This window comes from Sorex fumeus, unplaced genomic scaffold (genome assembly GCF_029834395.1).
Source record: "Sorex fumeus unplaced genomic scaffold, SorFum_2.1 ptg000044l, whole genome shotgun sequence".
In the NCBI taxonomy this organism is placed as follows: Eukaryota; Metazoa; Chordata; class Mammalia; order Eulipotyphla; family Soricidae; genus Sorex; species Sorex fumeus.
In genome coordinates, this window is record NW_026606101.1 from 73,005,971 (window position 1) to 73,024,160 (window position 18,190).

An 18,190-nucleotide genomic window follows, 5' to 3' on the forward strand; every position below is an offset into this window, starting at 1 on the left:
TTTAAATCTAAATAAAGGTCAATGATTAGCTTTGTTGTTGTTGTTTTTGAAGCTGAGATATTTTTCTCTCCTTGTCACAAAATATTTTAAAATTACATGTTTTATTTGACTCTGAAAGACTGAATCTGGAAGTACAAAACAACCGCTTCCAGTAGTCAAAGTTACTTACTGCCCAGATTTATGCATTTTGATAAGGCAAATGTCTAAGTTACTGATTAAGTGAAAATTTTTTCTTTTTGCATAACTCAAGTGTTTTAAATATTATCTTTGCTCTCTCGGATGATCAACCCCATCTTTTGGTAGACAGATGTTTTAAAAATTAAAAATACATCATTTTGAGGATTAAAAATGCTGATGTGTAACGTATACTAATGTGAGTATTAAAGTCATATACTATTAAGTTTTCATGTAATTATAGCTTGATTCTCAACTTTTCTCATTTTTGTCAAAGATAATTTAAATTCTATTGTTATTTATAACCAATAGAGAACTGTTTACAGCATCTGTTCATGACTGACTTCTACGTCTCACCCAAACTATGAAACACACATTTCTAGAATCCTGTCACTCCACTCAATAGCGACTAAATGTGCCAAATTCCTCATGGTATCTGCCATGCTTTGCGTTTGTCAAATCCAGGTCAATGCTATGTGGCAACACTGAAACTCTGATAACTATTTCATTGATCATTTTACCTTATTCCCTGGACTAACCCCACAGACAGCTGATGGGCACAGCACAAAAACACTGAGATAGGGAGGAGTTTGGCTACTCTGTAGGAGGAGAGTCACTCAAGGAAAGTGATTCTCCGAAATGCATCAGGAGAGCTAATTTGGAGGGAAATAGGAGGATGTAGCTGAATTGTCATTTTGAATATCAGTAAATAAACCACCCACTGAAGAATTCATTCCCTGAACCCAAATCCTATTTCTTTTTAACCAGGTTCTTGATCCAACTACAAAGTCTTGTAAATCTGTATTGCATTTTACTATGTCCACTGTATTGCATTTTTGTTTAAACACCCACTTTAAATCAATAAAAGAAATTCCAGAAATTCTTCCTAGAGTATTTTTTTTCAGCAGTAGAATTTGCAAAATTATTAACAACAAAATACCATAGGAGTCCCGTTGGCTACTTACCAATTCAACATTGTCCTTTGCGACTGTGTAGTCATAGGAGTAAGGGTACAGCATCATCTGGGAGTAAGAGTGGATGGTCAGGTAAGCCTTGATGGAGGAGAGGTGGGCGCGGATGAAGTCAGCCAGGGCCTTGGTCTCGTTCTCAGACTCTGCAGAAGGTCCGCAGTAGGTATCATCGCAAGGCTTCCTAGAGGCTCCAATTTCTGGAAAAACACGGATCGTTACTCATGGCAGATCGTTCCCTTCTCCAGTTCTTACAGGGCAAGTTTCAAATTAGAGAGTGAATGTCTGTTTTTCAGAGGGCGTTCTTCCATTGTCCTCATGAAAGGATGTATTAGTCACAAGACTAAGGTGCTGTTTTTCAGCTCACTGTGTGAAAAATTGCAAGAGCTATCACTACTGTCCTGCATAACATTACAGAAGAACCATAGTGTCATAAAATTAATAAATAGGGGAAAAGAGTATAATTGTGAGGAACTTCTGTTACTATAAAATGGTTCCCCTTATTTGGTAAGTGAATTAGACTATCTCATTTTTGTTTAAACACCCACTTTAAATGAGTCCCTATTTAGTATGACTGTCTCCTCTGGAGATTGTACATCACACAGGTAGTGGAAATATGCCTGAGGTTTCTGGTATCTAGCACACCTGAGAATACCGGTGGTCTATGAATGGTCTGTGCCACTGTACATTTTAATTGAATAAATTTACCTATTTTCTGTGCTTTTAGAAAGTCAGAACTCTGCAGATGGAGAGATAGTATAGCAAGTAGGGTGCTCGGCCTGCACATCCAACCTGGGTTCGATCCCCAGCATCCCACATGGTCACCTGAGCAATACCAGGAATGATTCTTGAGTGCAGAGCCAAGAGTAACCTCTGAACATTGCTGGGTATGACCCCAAAACTATCAAAAGAAAAAAGCCAGAACTCCAAAATATAAAACATAGTTGTATGTTTCTGTGTTGTCTTTCATCTCTGGCTTTCAACAGGCACATGCAAAGTGGTGAAGTGTTGAGTCAGATACTTACTGCACCAACCAGCATCGAAATTCCTGTTGGGGTCAGTACCAACGCAGGAAGAACCAGGATGGATGGAGCGGGTCTTTCTCCACATGCGATTCTGGAAGTGGATCATGTGGTTAGGAAATATGTTGGAGAAAGTGGTTGTTTTTAATTTTACCAGCCCTTGGCAGAGTGAGTTTGTATACCTTGGTCCAGGTGTAAACGTAGCCATCGATATTGACCACGGGCAAGATGTAGAAGTCCAACCTTTCAAGAAGGTCAGTCATGTGGGTTTCACGTCCGTAGGTACGAACAGCCTGTGCACGAATTATACAGTAGAGTTTCATGAAAGAGTGGAAAAGCAAAATTCTGCTACTTTATAGACTGTATAAGCGCTGACTTTACTGTCCTTTATTGGGATGGATATTACGAATATTTAAAAAGCAGTTATTAAAATACAGCCAATCATTTCACTTAAAATCATTGCTTCTAGTTCTTCTGTTTTAGAGAAGACTATTTTATTGATGTGTACTTCACATAATTACTTTTGTAATGAAATATGAGCAGTTTTAATAAAATCAGAGATTTTTATAGATAACTTTTGTGTATCTTGCTATGCCTTAAATAACATATGTATTATGTAACTACAACATTTTTTCCCCTTGAATTTAGCAGGATATGAGGGTAAGACTTACTCCTAGCAAGTAAGGAGTGTGTTTGAGGAGCTAGGCATATCCCATGTAGAAACTTCAGGAAGGTCTGGCCGGCATAGAAGGAAAAGGAATCTCACATTTGGACGTGAGATCACCTCAATAAATTTGGGGAGTCTTTATTCAAAAGCCCAAGCTACATGCCTCCTTATGCCTCTTTTTTGAGAAGGAAACTCCATTACCCTATTGCAAACTGAATTCTTCCTAAGTAATGTGGAAACTTCCCTTTGATTGAAAGGACCTTTTTGGTGAGACGCTTGGGTTTGGGAGCTACACCGAGTAGTGGCTCAGGGGCTACTCTTGGCTCTGGGTTCGGAGATTGCTCCTGGCAGTGCTCAGGAGAACAGGTGTTGCTGGTGATAGAACCAGACTCAGCCATATGTAAGGCAAATGCCTTGTCCCTTGTCCTTTCACTTCAGCGCTTTATCTATAACCTATATGCTTCTAATTATTTGCACCCATCCACAGAGGTTCCTGCAATGACTATCACTCTTCTATTTTCTAGTAATTTGGTTGGTTGTTTATATTCTTTCCTCCGTTCCTCTTGGAGAACCTGGAAAGCTCCCCATGGTGTATTCGATATGCCAAAAACAGTAACAAGAAGTTTCACAATGGAGATGTTACTGGTGCCCGCTCGAACAAATCGATAAACAACGGAAGGACAGTGCTACAGTGCTACAGTTTATATTCTTTATACATCTTTTAATTATACATCATCTATTAGAGGCGTTCTTCTTTATCTAGTCATTATATCAATATGGACTCATGGATATTAAAAATGTTAGCTTTTCAGGAACTTTCACATATATCTCATCATTAGAATTATAATAAGTGAAAAAACAATGTCATTTAAGTAGAGTCTGTAATGTATTATTCTTTAATTCTTATGTGTACATTGAGGTATCGTCAGGACCCTTAATCTTGACATGATCTATCTGTGGCATTCAACCTCACCATCAAAGGTAGGTGAGAATTCAAAGGAGAGAAATTCCAATAAATACCATTTGCTAGCTACTCAGCATTTTGATTTATGAAGGCTTCCATCAAAGTTGAAACTAATATCTGAAAATGGGAACTTAAAACTAGGATTGTTTTTCTGTTAATGCCTTTGATTACAATTATATTATGAAGAGTTAGCACTGTAGCACTGTCCTCCTGTTGCTCATCGATTTGCTCGAGCAGGCCCAGTAACATTGGGAGTCTTGTTACTGTGTTTAGCATATCGAATATGTCACGGGTAGCTTGCCAGGCTTTGCTGTGCGGGAGAGATACTCTCGGTAGCTTGCCAGGTCCTCCGAGAGGGGCGGAGGAATAGAACCCAGCTCGGCTGGGCCGGCTGCGCACAAGGCAAACACCCTACCACTGTGCCATCGCTCCAGCCCCCATCAAGAGTTAATTAAAATAAATAATTCCACTTCCTCCAATCCTTCTAAGTACTGACCTCTTTCACAAACCACTGGCAGAAGGCAGGGGAAATCCACTCTCGGGCATGGAAACCACAGTCCATGAAGACGGCAGGCTTATTTTCTCCACTCTTGCCAACCTATTGCACACAAAAGGCAAAAAGGAAGAACTGTGGAACTGTGATTCACTGCACACAGGGGTTAGTGGGCCCCACCTGTCTGGGCTTCAGATGCAACAGGTGAAAATTGACAGCTAGAGATCTAGCCCATGATTAAATTAAAACATAATAGCACGAAATGTTCCTGCCTCTAGACACTCACAGTGTTTGAGCTGAGGGCTTGCGTGGCTGTTTATTATTTTTATTAAGCTTGACAAGCTCATCTTTTCAGAAGATGCTTGATTAACCTCCTTAATTGTACTCACGTGAAGTTATTTTCAGCTCTATTATTAGGTGACATGGCCACGACAACTGGGTGAGTAATTAGAAGTAATCAGGACTGTTGCTAATCTAGTATGAATTTTTCCTTCTGCCCCACTTAGTCCTTGTCTTTTTTTTTTCTTCATTAGAGTTACATGGTAAAAATGACATTAGAGGTCGACAGACACATGGTCGATGCATTCTGTAATGTTGTCTGCGAGCCTCTTTAGCAAGTGGATTATTTGCAAGCAACATCTGGAAGAGCAACGTCATCAAGGTAGGTTATCATTCACATTGCTTAGAGGTATGTGCTCAAATTTATTAGGCGTCTCTTGTTTTATTGCATCTTTCTTTTGGAATAAATCAAGATAATGTTTTGAACACCTCCCATGACAGAAAAAAATCAACAAAACTGGAGGGTCTGATTCCTTGGGGGCTTAGGCAGGAAGAACTCAGCAGTGTTGGGAAACAGATGCTCGAGTCTCAGAAGCTATTGATGAGAAGGCCTCAGGGCCGGGCCAGGGAGAAAGAGGATTACCTTCAGAACGTACATATTGCGTCCCTCAAAAGTGGTTCCGATGACGCTGCGGGTGACGAGGGCGGGATTCTCCTTGGCGATCTGTTCGGTCCAAGCCTCGATCTACCAAAAGGAACCGTGGGAGCGGGAGGTGGGGTGGAAGGAGGCGGTTAGTGAGCTGTGCTAGGTCCAACCCGCACAGCCAAGTCAGTTCGAACCACGGGCATCTCGTACCGTTTCCCAGTTGTTGTACTTCTTGTAGTTGTGTCCGGTGCTGCGGACCTGGCTGTCAAACTGATCCTCCAGCAGGGATTTCAGGTTGTTGATCAAGACCCTGTAGAATACCAGAGTGGGTGATCCCGTGAGGCAAGGCCAGCTGCTGGGGACTGCACCCTAAGGCCGGAAGCCCCTGCTTTGGCAGGTGAAACGCCGCCGCCTACTGGGGTCTGCGTGTCTTTGTGGGGTTGTTTCTGCTGCCTGGGAGCCCCACTGCTCACCCAGAGAGACGAATGCGCAAAAAGGGATGGGAGAAGCTTGAAAGTGCTTGGCAGGCTTTTCCTTGGCACTGGCTGCCCAGATCACGGGTCTCAGACCCTAAACTCAGAGCAGGAAGCCCCTGAGCTCTGGAGCTAACGAGTCAGAGGCCTGGCGCGAGCATCGGACTGTGCTTGAGCTCTCATGTGCTCTTTCCGCTTTAAGACTCTCCTGCTTTAGAGATGGACACTGGTGCGTTTCAGGAGTCTTCTCTGTCCCAGGTAAGCTGGGATATCAGCTTCCAGCTTAAGTCCTGACTCCAGATGTTAAGATATGCTTTTTAGGGGGGTGGGTCACACTCACTGATGCTGAGGGCTTACTCCTGGCTCTGCACTCAGGAATTACTCCTGGCGGTGCTTGGAAGACCATGTGGGGTGCCAAGGATTGAACCCAGGTCGGCCAGGTGCAAGGCAAACACCCTCCCTGTTGGACTATGGCTTCGTTCTGAGAAAAGCTTCCTGATGGCTGGAACTTTAGACTTATAACAAGCGAAGGTTGTAATAAATCCCAGCCCAAATATTGAGTTTAGATCATTCATTTCTGCTGGATGGTCCTCCAACTGTATGCTTGACTTTTGTTTTGCTAGTTTAGAAAAATGACCTTAAGATATAACAAACATTTTTTCTGTGTCTATCCTGCTCTTTCTGACTCATTTCGCTTAACACGATACTTTCCATGTAGTACCACTTGTATGTGAATTTCATGATTTCATCTTTTCTAATAGCTACATAGTACTCCACTGTGTAAATGTACCAAAATTTCTTTAACCAGTCATCTGTTCTCAGTTTTTTCCAGGTTCTGGCTGGAAAACTCGAAGACTCGAAGACTCGAAGCCAGCATGAAAGACCCCACTCTGTCTCCAAAGGGGGTGCTACTCAGACTTCCAGAAGGAGCAAATGAATAATTCAAGAGGGACTGTGGTGCAACATTTACTTTTCGTTTAGCAAGATTTCTCCATTGTCCTCAAGCAGGGAGAAAATCCAGGTCACATGGTTCCTTAGAGAGTGTCCAGAGCAAAGCAGCAGTGAATTGCTCCCAGGCAGTGGGTGGACATTCCAGGGACTCAGGCTGGAAGGCATGACTACAGCCATCTCTCACCTGCCAGAAATCCTGGGGAGGGGGAGGGGGAGGTGTGCACTGCTTCGAATTATCTATTCTCTGTCCTTCGTATTCATTATGCAGATTTAAATTTCCCAGGAGAATTGGAGGACTGTGGGGCTAGTGTTTTGTTTGGTGCCACAAACAGAAGAGTAATTCTTAGATCTATTATTGGGCTTAATATTAAACATTTTCATCAATAACCAGGTAAAAGAAGCGCCCTCCTTCCCCAAAGGCAGTGAAATTCCGCTTGACTTTCAAGAGTCAAAGCCTCCCCCAGTCACTTGCAAAGGAGCATGAGAAATCAGGTGTTGATGTGGTATGACTTTTTTTTTTTTGCCAGAAGGCAGGGGATTGACCTTAAGTGATCCTCTCCAGCTTAATGATGATTTCATTTTATTAGATTTAGGATGAAGCACTTTTTTAGTTATATTACAAAATATTATTACTAAATAATGAACTTCTAGGAGATTAAAACAATGCTTCTTAATATAATAGGGACGGCATTAAGTTTCAAAGTACAGAAGCTTGCACACTATTTTATACATTTATATACTATAAAAATCTTCTCTTTTTAGTGCCATCCAGCTGCCCCCATCCTCCCTCCTTAAATATGCAAGAAAATGAGATAATCCAGCTTCTCAAGAAAGCCAGGGACAGTGAGAAGAGACCCAGCTCACTTTCTCATCTCCCCTCCCCGGATTTTGATCAGTTCCCGGACTCTGCCCATTGCTACGGAAGAACACATCTGTGTCATCATGAACTGCATTGAGGCTGCTTCGTCACATGACCCTGCGACATGCAGCAGCACCATGCAGTGATAGACGATCAGTGGGGACTGTCTCGCCTTGGAGGGCAAAGGGCAAATAAAGACAGCTTCCTGCCTGTGTCAGAAGGAATTCTGCAAACCACAAAATGGAGATGAACACCTTCCAATTTCTAGGTCCCCCCCACCCCTGTCTGTGAATCAGAGTGCATAAAAACACTTAAAAATTGTTAAAAATGGGGGCTGGAACGATAGCACAGCATGTAGGGTGTTTGCCTTCCACACGGCCAACCCAAGTTCGATTCCCAGCATCCCTTATGGCCCCCCGAGCACCGCCAGGAATTACTCCTGGCGATGAAAAATAAAAACTATTTTTAACTTTTTTTTGGCTTTTTGGGGAACTTGTGTGAATCTCCAGGTGTGCCCCCAAAAGCCAAAAAAGTAAGTTAAAAATAGCTTTTTATTTTTCTTTCTTGTGCACGCATCTGAATTTTCCCGTGTGATAATTCAGAACCTGATTAAGGCTGTCAAACTATAACTAGTGCTGGTGAAGAGGGTTGGAACTCTGATAGGGCTGAAAAGTGATTTTGGCAGAATGGTACAGCAGACAGCTTCTCCTTTATACACGCACTCTGCATGATCTTGCTAGCGGGAGACCACGTGAATGTACGTTTGTTATCATTTGAGGTAATAATGGGCTGCATGGGGATACTGCCGGGGCGCATCTTGGATTCCTGGGGACTTATTATTATTTAATATTTAGAAAATTATATACAAAGGGGCCTAGCGGTGAACAGAGACGTGAACGTGAGTAAGAACCTAGTCCTCTGAGAGGGCGCTATGTTGCAGATGAGACAACACTAGGACACGGTTCTCCAGAAGTTTACTCACGCAAAAAAGAGCCGTGAATTTTCCACATGATCAAAGGCATGGATTTAGAAGTCATTCTTCCTCTTTGTGTGGGTTTAGAAGCCGTTTTGCCTCTTTGTGATACAGGGAGATCTAGGACATCATTCGGGGGGCTAGGGTTGTTAGGGTCTCTGCACCTCCTTTTGCCTTTCTCAAGGAATTACAAAGAAGCAGTCATCTTTTTGAATGCTCGACTGGCTCCTAGAGGCTAGGACTTTAGAAGTCCATCCCCGTGTAACAAGCAGAGCGAACGATCAGAGACAGGAATCTTCATTCCGTTCTGAAACGGCCCGTTATATTTCGGTTTTAAAAAGGCATTCCGTTCTTTGGGTCACATTTGGCTGCTTTGCTCAGGCGGAGGCAGAGAGCTAAGCTGTGGAAAGCATGATAATGGGGTTAAATATTGCTGTTTCTATTGAACTTTTAAAGCAGTGTAACCTGCCTCTGGGTGCGATAGCAAATCCTCCCAGCATTCTCAGCAACAGTCCTATCAGTTGAAATTTATTTACGTGGATTTCATCTTCACCTTTGAGAGATGTGATGTCTTCATTTTATGGATAAAGAAACTGTAGCTCAGGGAAGTTAAGCTAATTAGCTTGGCCACACAGCCAGGATGTTGTAGAACCTAGATTTGTATCTTGTCTGTTTTTTTCCCCCCAAAGCAATTCCTTGCTGCATTACTCTGTACCACTCCTGATGAAGATACCAATTTTATAGGCGGCACTTTGACAATGTCGCTGGCACAAATGCTCAACTATATTTGTAAAATGTGAGAGGCATGCGATGATTTCTAATCCAAAATTATGTTGCTGATGTTCTCAAAATGGGAGACTTGAGCGTGGCTGGAGATAGTTAAATTGTTTGATAAACATCTGCAGGTGCAGAGCAAAGACTGAACTCTGCATCCAACAAGAGCTCTTCCCCTCCACATCCTCTCTTACAAATGCTTCCGGGTTACAGTGGTCTCTCCCACTTCCAAACTTTAGCATTTAGTCTTTCTCTGCCCAGACTATGCCTTTTCCTTATATGAGGTAAACGTTAACTCATTTTTCTCAACTCAGCAGAAATCTCATTCCCTAGATGTGATATATGTTCTCCTGCGTCTCAGCTCCTCATCCACCTTAGTACTATTACACATGGTCCCTGTTTCTTTTTCTTTTTTTGGTTGTTGTTTGTTTGTTTAACATCACCCAGCAGTTCTCAGGGTTCACTCCTGGGTCTTCACTCAGGGATCGTTCCTGGCAGTGCTCAGGGGACCATAATGAGGTGTCTGGGATCAAACACACATTGGGATCAGGCAAGACAAGCACCTTATCTGATTTATTGTTTCTCTAGGGCTGGAGTGATAGCAAAGCGGGTAAGGCGTTTGCCTTGCATGCGGCCGACCTAGGTTCGATTCATCCATCCCTCTCGGAGATCCCGGCAAGCTACCGAGAGTATCCCGCCCGCACAGCAAAGACTGGCAAGCTCCCCATGGTGTACTCAATATGCCAAAAACAGTAACAAGTCTCTGCTACTGGAGACATTACTGGTGCCTGCTTGAGCAAATCAATAAACAACGCGAGGACAGTGCTACAGTGCTACTGTTTCTCTAGCCTCATGATCCCAATTTATTTCAAGCTTTTCTTCCTCTGACATAGGTGGAACTTATTCTATTCTTTTTGGTGCTTGGAATAAGTAGGTACTCATGACTTACAGTACCAACACTTGAATACTTGCCCCTGATTAATCTCAAAGGGCTGAGATGAACCAAAGTAGCATTTGGATAGAGGAGCATGGTGCGATCAGTTTATTCGCACTTTGTAGGGAATCAGTGTCCTTTATATCTGCCCTTTTCCCCATGCCATCTCCTGCCATTAGAGGCAGCAGAGAAGGAAAGAAGAACAGAAGGACCACTCAGTGTGACTGTAGGAACCCTTGAGGCTCCCAAGAGTCTGGATACTTAACTGGAAAGCAGACTGAATATGATCTGGGTCTACACCTGTTTCTAACTAGTAATAAGATTGTCCCATGACTTGTTCGATATATATATATATATATATATATTCATATAGAGCAGTATCTGCTCTGATATCTGGCCAAAGACGTGGGGAGCCGAACTATGCTTATGAGATCAGTAACTCAACAGACAAAGCACTGGGTTTGAAGTTTTAAGATCTGGAAGCCAGGACCAGCTCTGCCGTATGCTTAACAAGCAACCATCTTGGTCTCTGTTGGCTCTTGCCAGGACTGTGGGGAGACTGGGATGCCAGCATACCCACAGGGGCATTTAACAGCTAGAACATAAACTCACTCATAGTTGAGTTCATTCTGATCCAGGAAGTCTTCCACAGCGGAGACATCTTCTGCTGTTACACGGAAGTCAACGGAGGTGTGGGGCTTGATTTGGGTGACGGAGTCAGGTTTCCAGAAGTCAAGCTGAAGATGGAAGAAAATATTATATTGTATTGCTTTACTCCATTGAGTTACTTTGAAAATTAAGTTGTCTGTGAAATCTCTTAAAATTGAGTTAATAAGAGTTGGGACCAAATTGTTGAACACCAATAAAAATGTTTCCACAATAGCCTTCATTGATTATTCACAAGCATGAAGAATAGATAGTTATTCCCCACAATGCTAGTTAATTATAGGATTCTATGACTGCTCTTTTCTACTTATTGATTTTTCTGGAACAGTTGCTTTTTGTAATGGGAATGTTTGTCGTAACAGATAAATGTGCTGAATGAATAATGATGAATTAACTAGAGACAAAATATTTGATAGAAAATCAAGCTTCGCTTTTCACATTTTTTCCCCTGCTAATTTTTTTTATATTTTTGGTTACATTTTGTTTTTTTCTTCCCTTGGTTGTTTTTGTTGCCAAGTCTGGGAGTTGCAAGCTGTGGTGGCCCCAGGACTCACATATTTGGCCGTAGGATGCTAGGAATTGAAATTTTTGTGGGTTACTGGGGCTCCTACTACAGTTCTTGCGAGATTATGGCCTTCAGGTGCATGGGAAGGTACCAGGGATCAACCTGGTGACTTCCTGTATGAAAATCAGGTGCTCTAAACACTGAACCACACACCAGGGACTTTACTTTTAGTTTTTAATAGACTTATTTATATAAATCTCTTTTGGAACTCTTGAGGCTCCCAAGAGTCTGGATACTTAACTGGAGTAATGTCTGAGTAATGTCTCTCTCAGTTATGTATGGAAACAGGAAGCTGACCAGTAGATGATATCCTATGAGAGAAAATGTATCTTTCTACAGTAGACATCTGACCATGGCCAGAACAAAACATCCCCAAGGATTTAATACTGTATTAATATCTCTATTTGTTTAATTACTTATTAACTTCCATTGGTGACATGTATAACTTACTCGGTATACATGTGAGCATGTCACACAGAATTCTGTCCTTGGGGAGGGGGAAACTTTTAGGGAAAATTATCCCCCCACCAAATGACAGGATGATACATTATTTGAAATGATACTTGTGTGTGTGTGTGTGTGTGTGTGTGTGTGTGAGATCGTTTCAAATATCTTTTTGTATTCCCACTGAAAAACAGGAATCAAGGATATATTGCTGCCCCAGTATCCTCGATGCTGATTCTACTACCATTCTCAGTGCCATTTCAGAAGGAAGTTTCTCTTCTTTCCATGAATTGAGTAAAGGCCTGGATCCCTGACCCTTGGTATTTCTCTGCCTATGTGTCTTTTCTAGTTCCAATCTCAATGTTGGTAAGCTAGTGTCAGATTGGAGAGGAAACAGGTGGTGAGCTGTATGGCCACTGCCTAAAACTTGCCAGGACATTAGGGTAGATGCAGGGGTTATATCCTATGAGAGAACATAGGATAACTTAATGATACCCCCTGGGGAATCCAGAAGCCAATCAGGTAATCTTCAACCAACTGTTGGGGTCTTAGGGAATACCACGGCAATGGGAAATAGGGACACTAGGAGGTGACATTAGGAGGAATTCTGGAAAGAAATGCTGTCAGGGTGTTTGTCATTGTAGGGCAGGGGGGTTGGAAAGGAGAGATTAACAATGCCTTGATAAGCATCTACTGTACAGAATATGCTCTAGCGAGTCAAAGATGAGGGTCAGTTAAACAGTTTGATGATATGGTAGCACTGTGAAGGCTTGTTGTGATAAGAGCAGAGAAAGGCAGGAACTGGGGCTGAGTTCCTACTAGATAGCTTTGTAAAAGGAAGTATGACAAACACAGCAGAAGGAAAAGAAGCAGCGTTTCCAATGAGAGTAAGCTCTGAATCTCTGCTCTCAAGGAAAGCTTGTGGAACAGGAGAGGGAGGAGGAGTTTTATTATAGACATTGAGATTTGTCATAGGCAAAGCACACAAAGATTTCTTTGCCTCAGTTGGTCATTTGACAGCCCCACCCGTTAGCAATCTATGGGATATTAAATGTGCTCCAGGGAAAATTCTCTTGGCCAAGATCTGCAGCTCTGGACTGGAGAACCCCTCTCCTTCCCCTGTCCCCTAAACTGGGAAAAGGCAAGCTCACAATTAATAGGCCCTGAAAATAGACCTCTCCAGAGAAAAGCCCAAACAATGGCCCTGGAAAGTGGATGTATAAAAACTCCAATTCCATCTTTTCCTATGTGGTGAGAGCCCAAAGCATGTGTCCCTGTAGGAGCAAACTCCAGTCTTTCTCCATGGGAGCAACTTAACGGAGCTTCCTTTGCTAGCTGCCTGCCTTCTCTTTATCCACTTCTCACTCACCTTGTTCTGCTTTAGAAGATGTATTAAGATACCAGCTTTATACTCAAAGTAGCAAATGCTGCCTCAGTATCCTTGATGCCAATTCTACTATCATCCTCAGTGCTATTTCAGAACAATCTAAATGCTTTATGAAATGTTTTCTTTTTATCTCTTTCTGAAAGCTGCTTTCATTAGCCTTCTAACCTCTTACCTACTGGCCATGGGTCTACAAAATATTGGGGAAAACATATAGAGAGATAGTATATATCACTTTTTAAATTGTGCTGTGAGAATAGTGGATTCTTTAAAAGAGGGTGAGGAAATCTCATAAACATATTTGACAGAATACCTGTATACCAAACCTGAGGTCACTTAACAATTTTTAGTTTTTCATAGAGAAACTTAGCAGCAAGCATACTACCAACTCTGGAGTCCTACCAGTATGATGCAGGCTTATAATACTGAGTTTTGTCCTCAGCACTTAGAAGTTATGGGACCCAAATGTTAGGAACAATCATATAACTTGGCATCTAATTCCAATGTGAAAAGTATGGATACAAATGACATGCTTAAATATAAGCATAAGGATACATTTATAAAGTTTTCAAATTACTAAGACCTTGTGAATGTGATCTGTATCTATAAAAGGGATATGGAGTAAGTAACAAAAGATGTGAAGAATTGAATTATATATTTTGAAATGATAAAACTAAAGTAATAAAATTATAAATACAAGATCAGAATGGTAGAGAATCACAAGAAAATATTATGGAAGGTAAAGAAACATGTTGTAGTGATACAATTATGAAATACCAACTTTATAGGCCAACTGGCTACTAACTAGAGTCCTTCTGAAATATTCACAAAGCTAACAGAAAACAAGATAAAATCATATCTCTTAAATCATTTTAAAAGTAAGATGCACATTTAAGATAATAACTATTAGTTTTAATGTCCTTAATTCTATTCAAATTTGTACAAATTTGTTTGTTCAGATTGTGTTTGACTATAAGTTGAGCAACTTCGTGTTTATCTTAACAAAGTGTTCCTTTCTTTTTGGAAGAAAAGCAATTCTACTCTAGGCCTAATTCCAGAAAGCAAGGAGGAATGTTCTAGTGTTGCAGGAAAGATTAGAACATTGGAAATCAATCAATCAGCATTCTATTTTGACATCTTAAACTGGACAAACAAAGTTCAAGAAGACCCAGAGAAGTGAGTGGGCTTTTATTTTTTTTGGTTTTGTTTAGGTTTTGTTTTGTTTGGGTCACACATAACAGTGTTCAGGGCTTACTCCTGGCTTTATGCTTAGGGATAATTCCTGGTGGTACTCAGGGACTATTAGTGTGTGCAAGGGATTGAACTGGTCAGCTGTGTGCGAGGGAAGAGCCTTACCTCCTGTCCTATCACTCTGACCCCAAGAGAGTGGTTCGTTCTTATTTATTAATTTTTTAAAATAATAAATGTCTCCCTGAAGGGAACAAGTATGATTCTGATTCAAGAATACCAAGTGCATCCTGAAAAATTACAGATGAAGAAGGGAAAGCCACTGGCATCCAGAGTAGTTACAGATTTCCTCAATGCATTCAACTTGTTAAAGGACATGTTCAAAGTCAGAAAGAAGGACCCATGACCAAGGATGAATGCAAAGATGAGGTGACCTTGTACCAATCTTGTCAGGAAGGCTGCAGACCAGAATATGCTGCACTGGCAGGATGGCTCAGAAGAATAAAATATCTCTCAGCTATGCTGGAAATAAGATGAATAAAGAAGCATGCAGCCTCACAGCTTGGAGTACAAGTCTAACATTTTTGCAAAGTAATCTGACTTAACTTTTGTTTATCTTTGTCTTTTCCAAGAAGGAGTTTTACTATATCTTGCTTCTTTTCTACTTCCAGCAAGAAATAGTATTATTATGAGTAAAGAAATTTCTACATATGATGATTTGGCAGAGATACATTGTTTGGAAAGACCAAGGCAGCAAACAGTCACTGAGAGAGTGGGGATTTTCGGGCCATGAAAATTGCATTCAGACTTCCGGATGGAATTGATGATGATGATGACAGACACAAAGTTTATCCTTATCAAGATAAAGCCAGGACTTGAACTCAGGAAGTCTGAGCCCATATTGGCAGCTCGTGGCCACAAGAGAGTGTCGACTTTTATATGACCACACTGACATTATTGATGTGACAACAGTCATCTCAGTAATATTGAAGGAACCAGAATTTGAAGAAGTCACCAAGGAATAGAGGGGATAAATCTTAGATATCAAAAAGGAAAAAAAGGTGAATCCCTGAAGCAGGAGTTTTAGCAAAGCTGTGGTGTAGACTGGAAACAGATGGAATAGCAATCCTGAGAACAGGAAGCTGTGATCACTGGAAGCCAGAGTGGTTCAAAGCAAGAATAAGTCAGGCCCAATTAACTAATGGAAGAGTCAACTAGAACATTGAAATGTGGTCTTAGCAAAGAGTTTGACCAAATCTTTGCATATAGATTCTTCTTTGCAAGATGGAAATTAAGACAGTGTTAGCTAACACTCCAATAACTTGGAAGTTGAACAAATGTTCAACAAGGAGAGTTGGTTAATGACTTGCTCTCAGAGCTTAATGCTTGTGTCTGGCATGTTTTATACTCGTGATAAATAGGTATCGGATGAATAAACCATGAAGGCGGTATCTAATTCTGTACTGACCCCTGACATGCGTAATATTTTTCTGGATCAGTGACTAAGTGTTAAGAGGGCATGCTTATCAAACTTGCTGGTAATGCAAAGTTCTGGGAATGAATTATTTTCCTGGGTGCTGAATTCATTTTTATTTTTTTCAAATATCTAGTTTTTATTTATTTATTTATTTTGCTTTTTGGGTCACACCGGCGATACACAGGAGTCACTCCTGGTTCATGCACTCAGGAATTACTCCTGGCGGTGCTCAGGGGACCATATGGGATGCTGGGAATCAAACCCAGGTCGGCTGCGTGCAAAGCAAATGCCCTACCTGCTGTGCTATTGCCCCAGGCCCCTGAATTCATTTTTAAAATGGTCTTACCATGCTAAAAGTAGCCTAAATCTTGCATATAGGCAAATAACAATTAGGCATGCTCAGAAGGAAGATTACTTGAGAGTGATTCATGTGAGAAAAAAATAGCATCATGGTTTTGATTGGTCATAGGTTTGTATAAGTGAAGATAATTCTATAGCCATTGAGGATGATGTAAGGACTGTGAGGACCCCTTCATAAATGTCTGCTTCACACATGAACCTAAAGGTATATTATTCAGAGGATACTTGAAGTTCTATCATCAATTATGAGAGCTATATTATATAAAAGGGATAGAAATGGGATGACTGAGCTGTATACAGAGGGGACAAGCATGATTAAAAGTGAGTAAACCAGCACTAAGAGAAATGATGGAAGGACTGAAAAAAGAAATGTCTTAGAAGCATGACAACATTAAGATCAGGTAGGTCCAGTAGATCAAAGTTAGAGACATTTTTTTAAAGCACAGAATAATAATTGAAATGCTTTGTAAGACAGTCAGATGACTCTGAGAAAGAGAGTTTTCTCATTTCTCTGGATGTATTAAGAGATTTTGTTAGGCCTCAAAATCAGGAGGATTGGGAGGATTCCAAGGAGGGTATTATATATTTGAAATATGAATGCCCCCAAGAGCCCCAACAGCTTATTGTCATCCTACATATATAATTAATAATTTCAGTTTGAATCAATGTACAGTGAATATTATTTTGCCACCCCTGGCAGTGCTCTGGGAAGAATATGTGATGTCAGAGATGGCACCCTGGATCATACACATGCCAGGCAAGTGCCCTGTCCTCTATACTCTGCAAGTCCAGGATGGATCTTTTAAAAAACAGTAGCCTAGATATTTTTGTTTCTTGAAAATGAAAGAAAAGTATGTAAATCACTCATGGCAATTTTTTCCTTTTTTCACCCAGTCTGACCCTTCCTGCTATGTCATTACAAGAGAGCTTGAATCAAGGTCATGAAAACTCAAGCTGTTTGATTTGGAATGAAAGAAAATAAAAGAGAACAGATGATGCATGGGATGTGGAAATAAATTTCTAGTTGGACCAAAGCCCAGTTTTTCAGTCTTATCCATGCTGATCATTTTTCTTTTTAGCCTTAGAAAGGAAGTAACTGTACATTAGATGTTCTATGACCTTTGCACAGTTCCAGCTCATCCAGTTGCTCTGTCAGCTCTTTGTAAAGTTCTCACAGATTTATAATGCTACGGGGCTTGTGGCTATTGCGTTTAGCCTGGAAAAATGTTTTGTGGTACCATTTTTCAAGTATTTAAAAATTTATTATTATTTTTTAAAACTGCAGAAGTGCTATAGCTAATATATCATGCCATTCTTACTTGGATGGGAGCATATCACACTCCCAGATTTCTGAATAAGTGTGAAGCGAAATAAGGAATAGAGTTGCTATTTACCTGGGTAGTGCTGGCCAACTTCTTCAGCAAGTTGATGTGGCTTTCATCTTCAACATCAACGCGGAAGACCTTCTCACTGAATAGCGGGACAGCAGCAGAAGAGAACAGTCAGAATAAAGGAATGCACTGAGATCTAGGGTCTAGCAAGAAAGAGAGATCCTCTCATTGAGGGAGTCGCTTACTTACCCTTCAAAGTGCTCTGCAGTCTGGTGAGATGACACAAGGGCCACAGACACGAGAACCAAGAAGGCCAACATGGTGCCTGACTGAGTCAGTCATTGCGGGCATCGCACCTGCTTTTATAAACCAGGGTGTTCTCTGTCCAGGGACACTATCAAATCTTGATCACTGTTTTTCCTGGCATTATTGCCTTGGGAGCTGTGGAAAGTGTGAGTGGCTATCTCCCTTCACACCTGTGAAAACAACAAAAAATCTCAAGTCCAACTGTCCTAACTTGGATGTCAGACCTTGAGTCATTGACTTTTCAATCGTCTAGTTTGTGCTCTTGTTTCCACTTTGAACTAAGATTTGCATG

General features: G+C 41.2%; 1 protein-coding gene across 1 annotated transcript in view; it reads right to left on the reverse strand.

Annotated features, from left to right (window-relative positions):
• CPB1 (carboxypeptidase B1) overlaps positions 1–17,912 on the reverse strand; it is a 33,020-nt gene extending 15,108 nt beyond the window's left edge. The window contains exons 1-9 of the mRNA XM_056122060.1: positions 17,842–17,912; positions 17,656–17,731; positions 10,790–10,914; positions 5,424–5,523; positions 5,211–5,312; positions 4,292–4,393; positions 2,347–2,457; positions 2,168–2,258; positions 1,140–1,342 (exon numbers count right to left, since the gene is read on the reverse strand). Of these exons, the coding sequence (XP_055978035.1) occupies positions 1,140–1,342; positions 2,168–2,258; positions 2,347–2,457; positions 4,292–4,393; positions 5,211–5,312; positions 5,424–5,523; positions 10,790–10,914; positions 17,656–17,731; positions 17,842–17,912 (981 nt within the window). The remainder of the gene's footprint in view (positions 1–1,139; positions 1,343–2,167; positions 2,259–2,346; positions 2,458–4,291; positions 4,394–5,210; positions 5,313–5,423; positions 5,524–10,789; positions 10,915–17,655; positions 17,732–17,841) is intronic.
• Between the last annotated feature and the right edge of the window lie 278 nt (positions 17,913–18,190).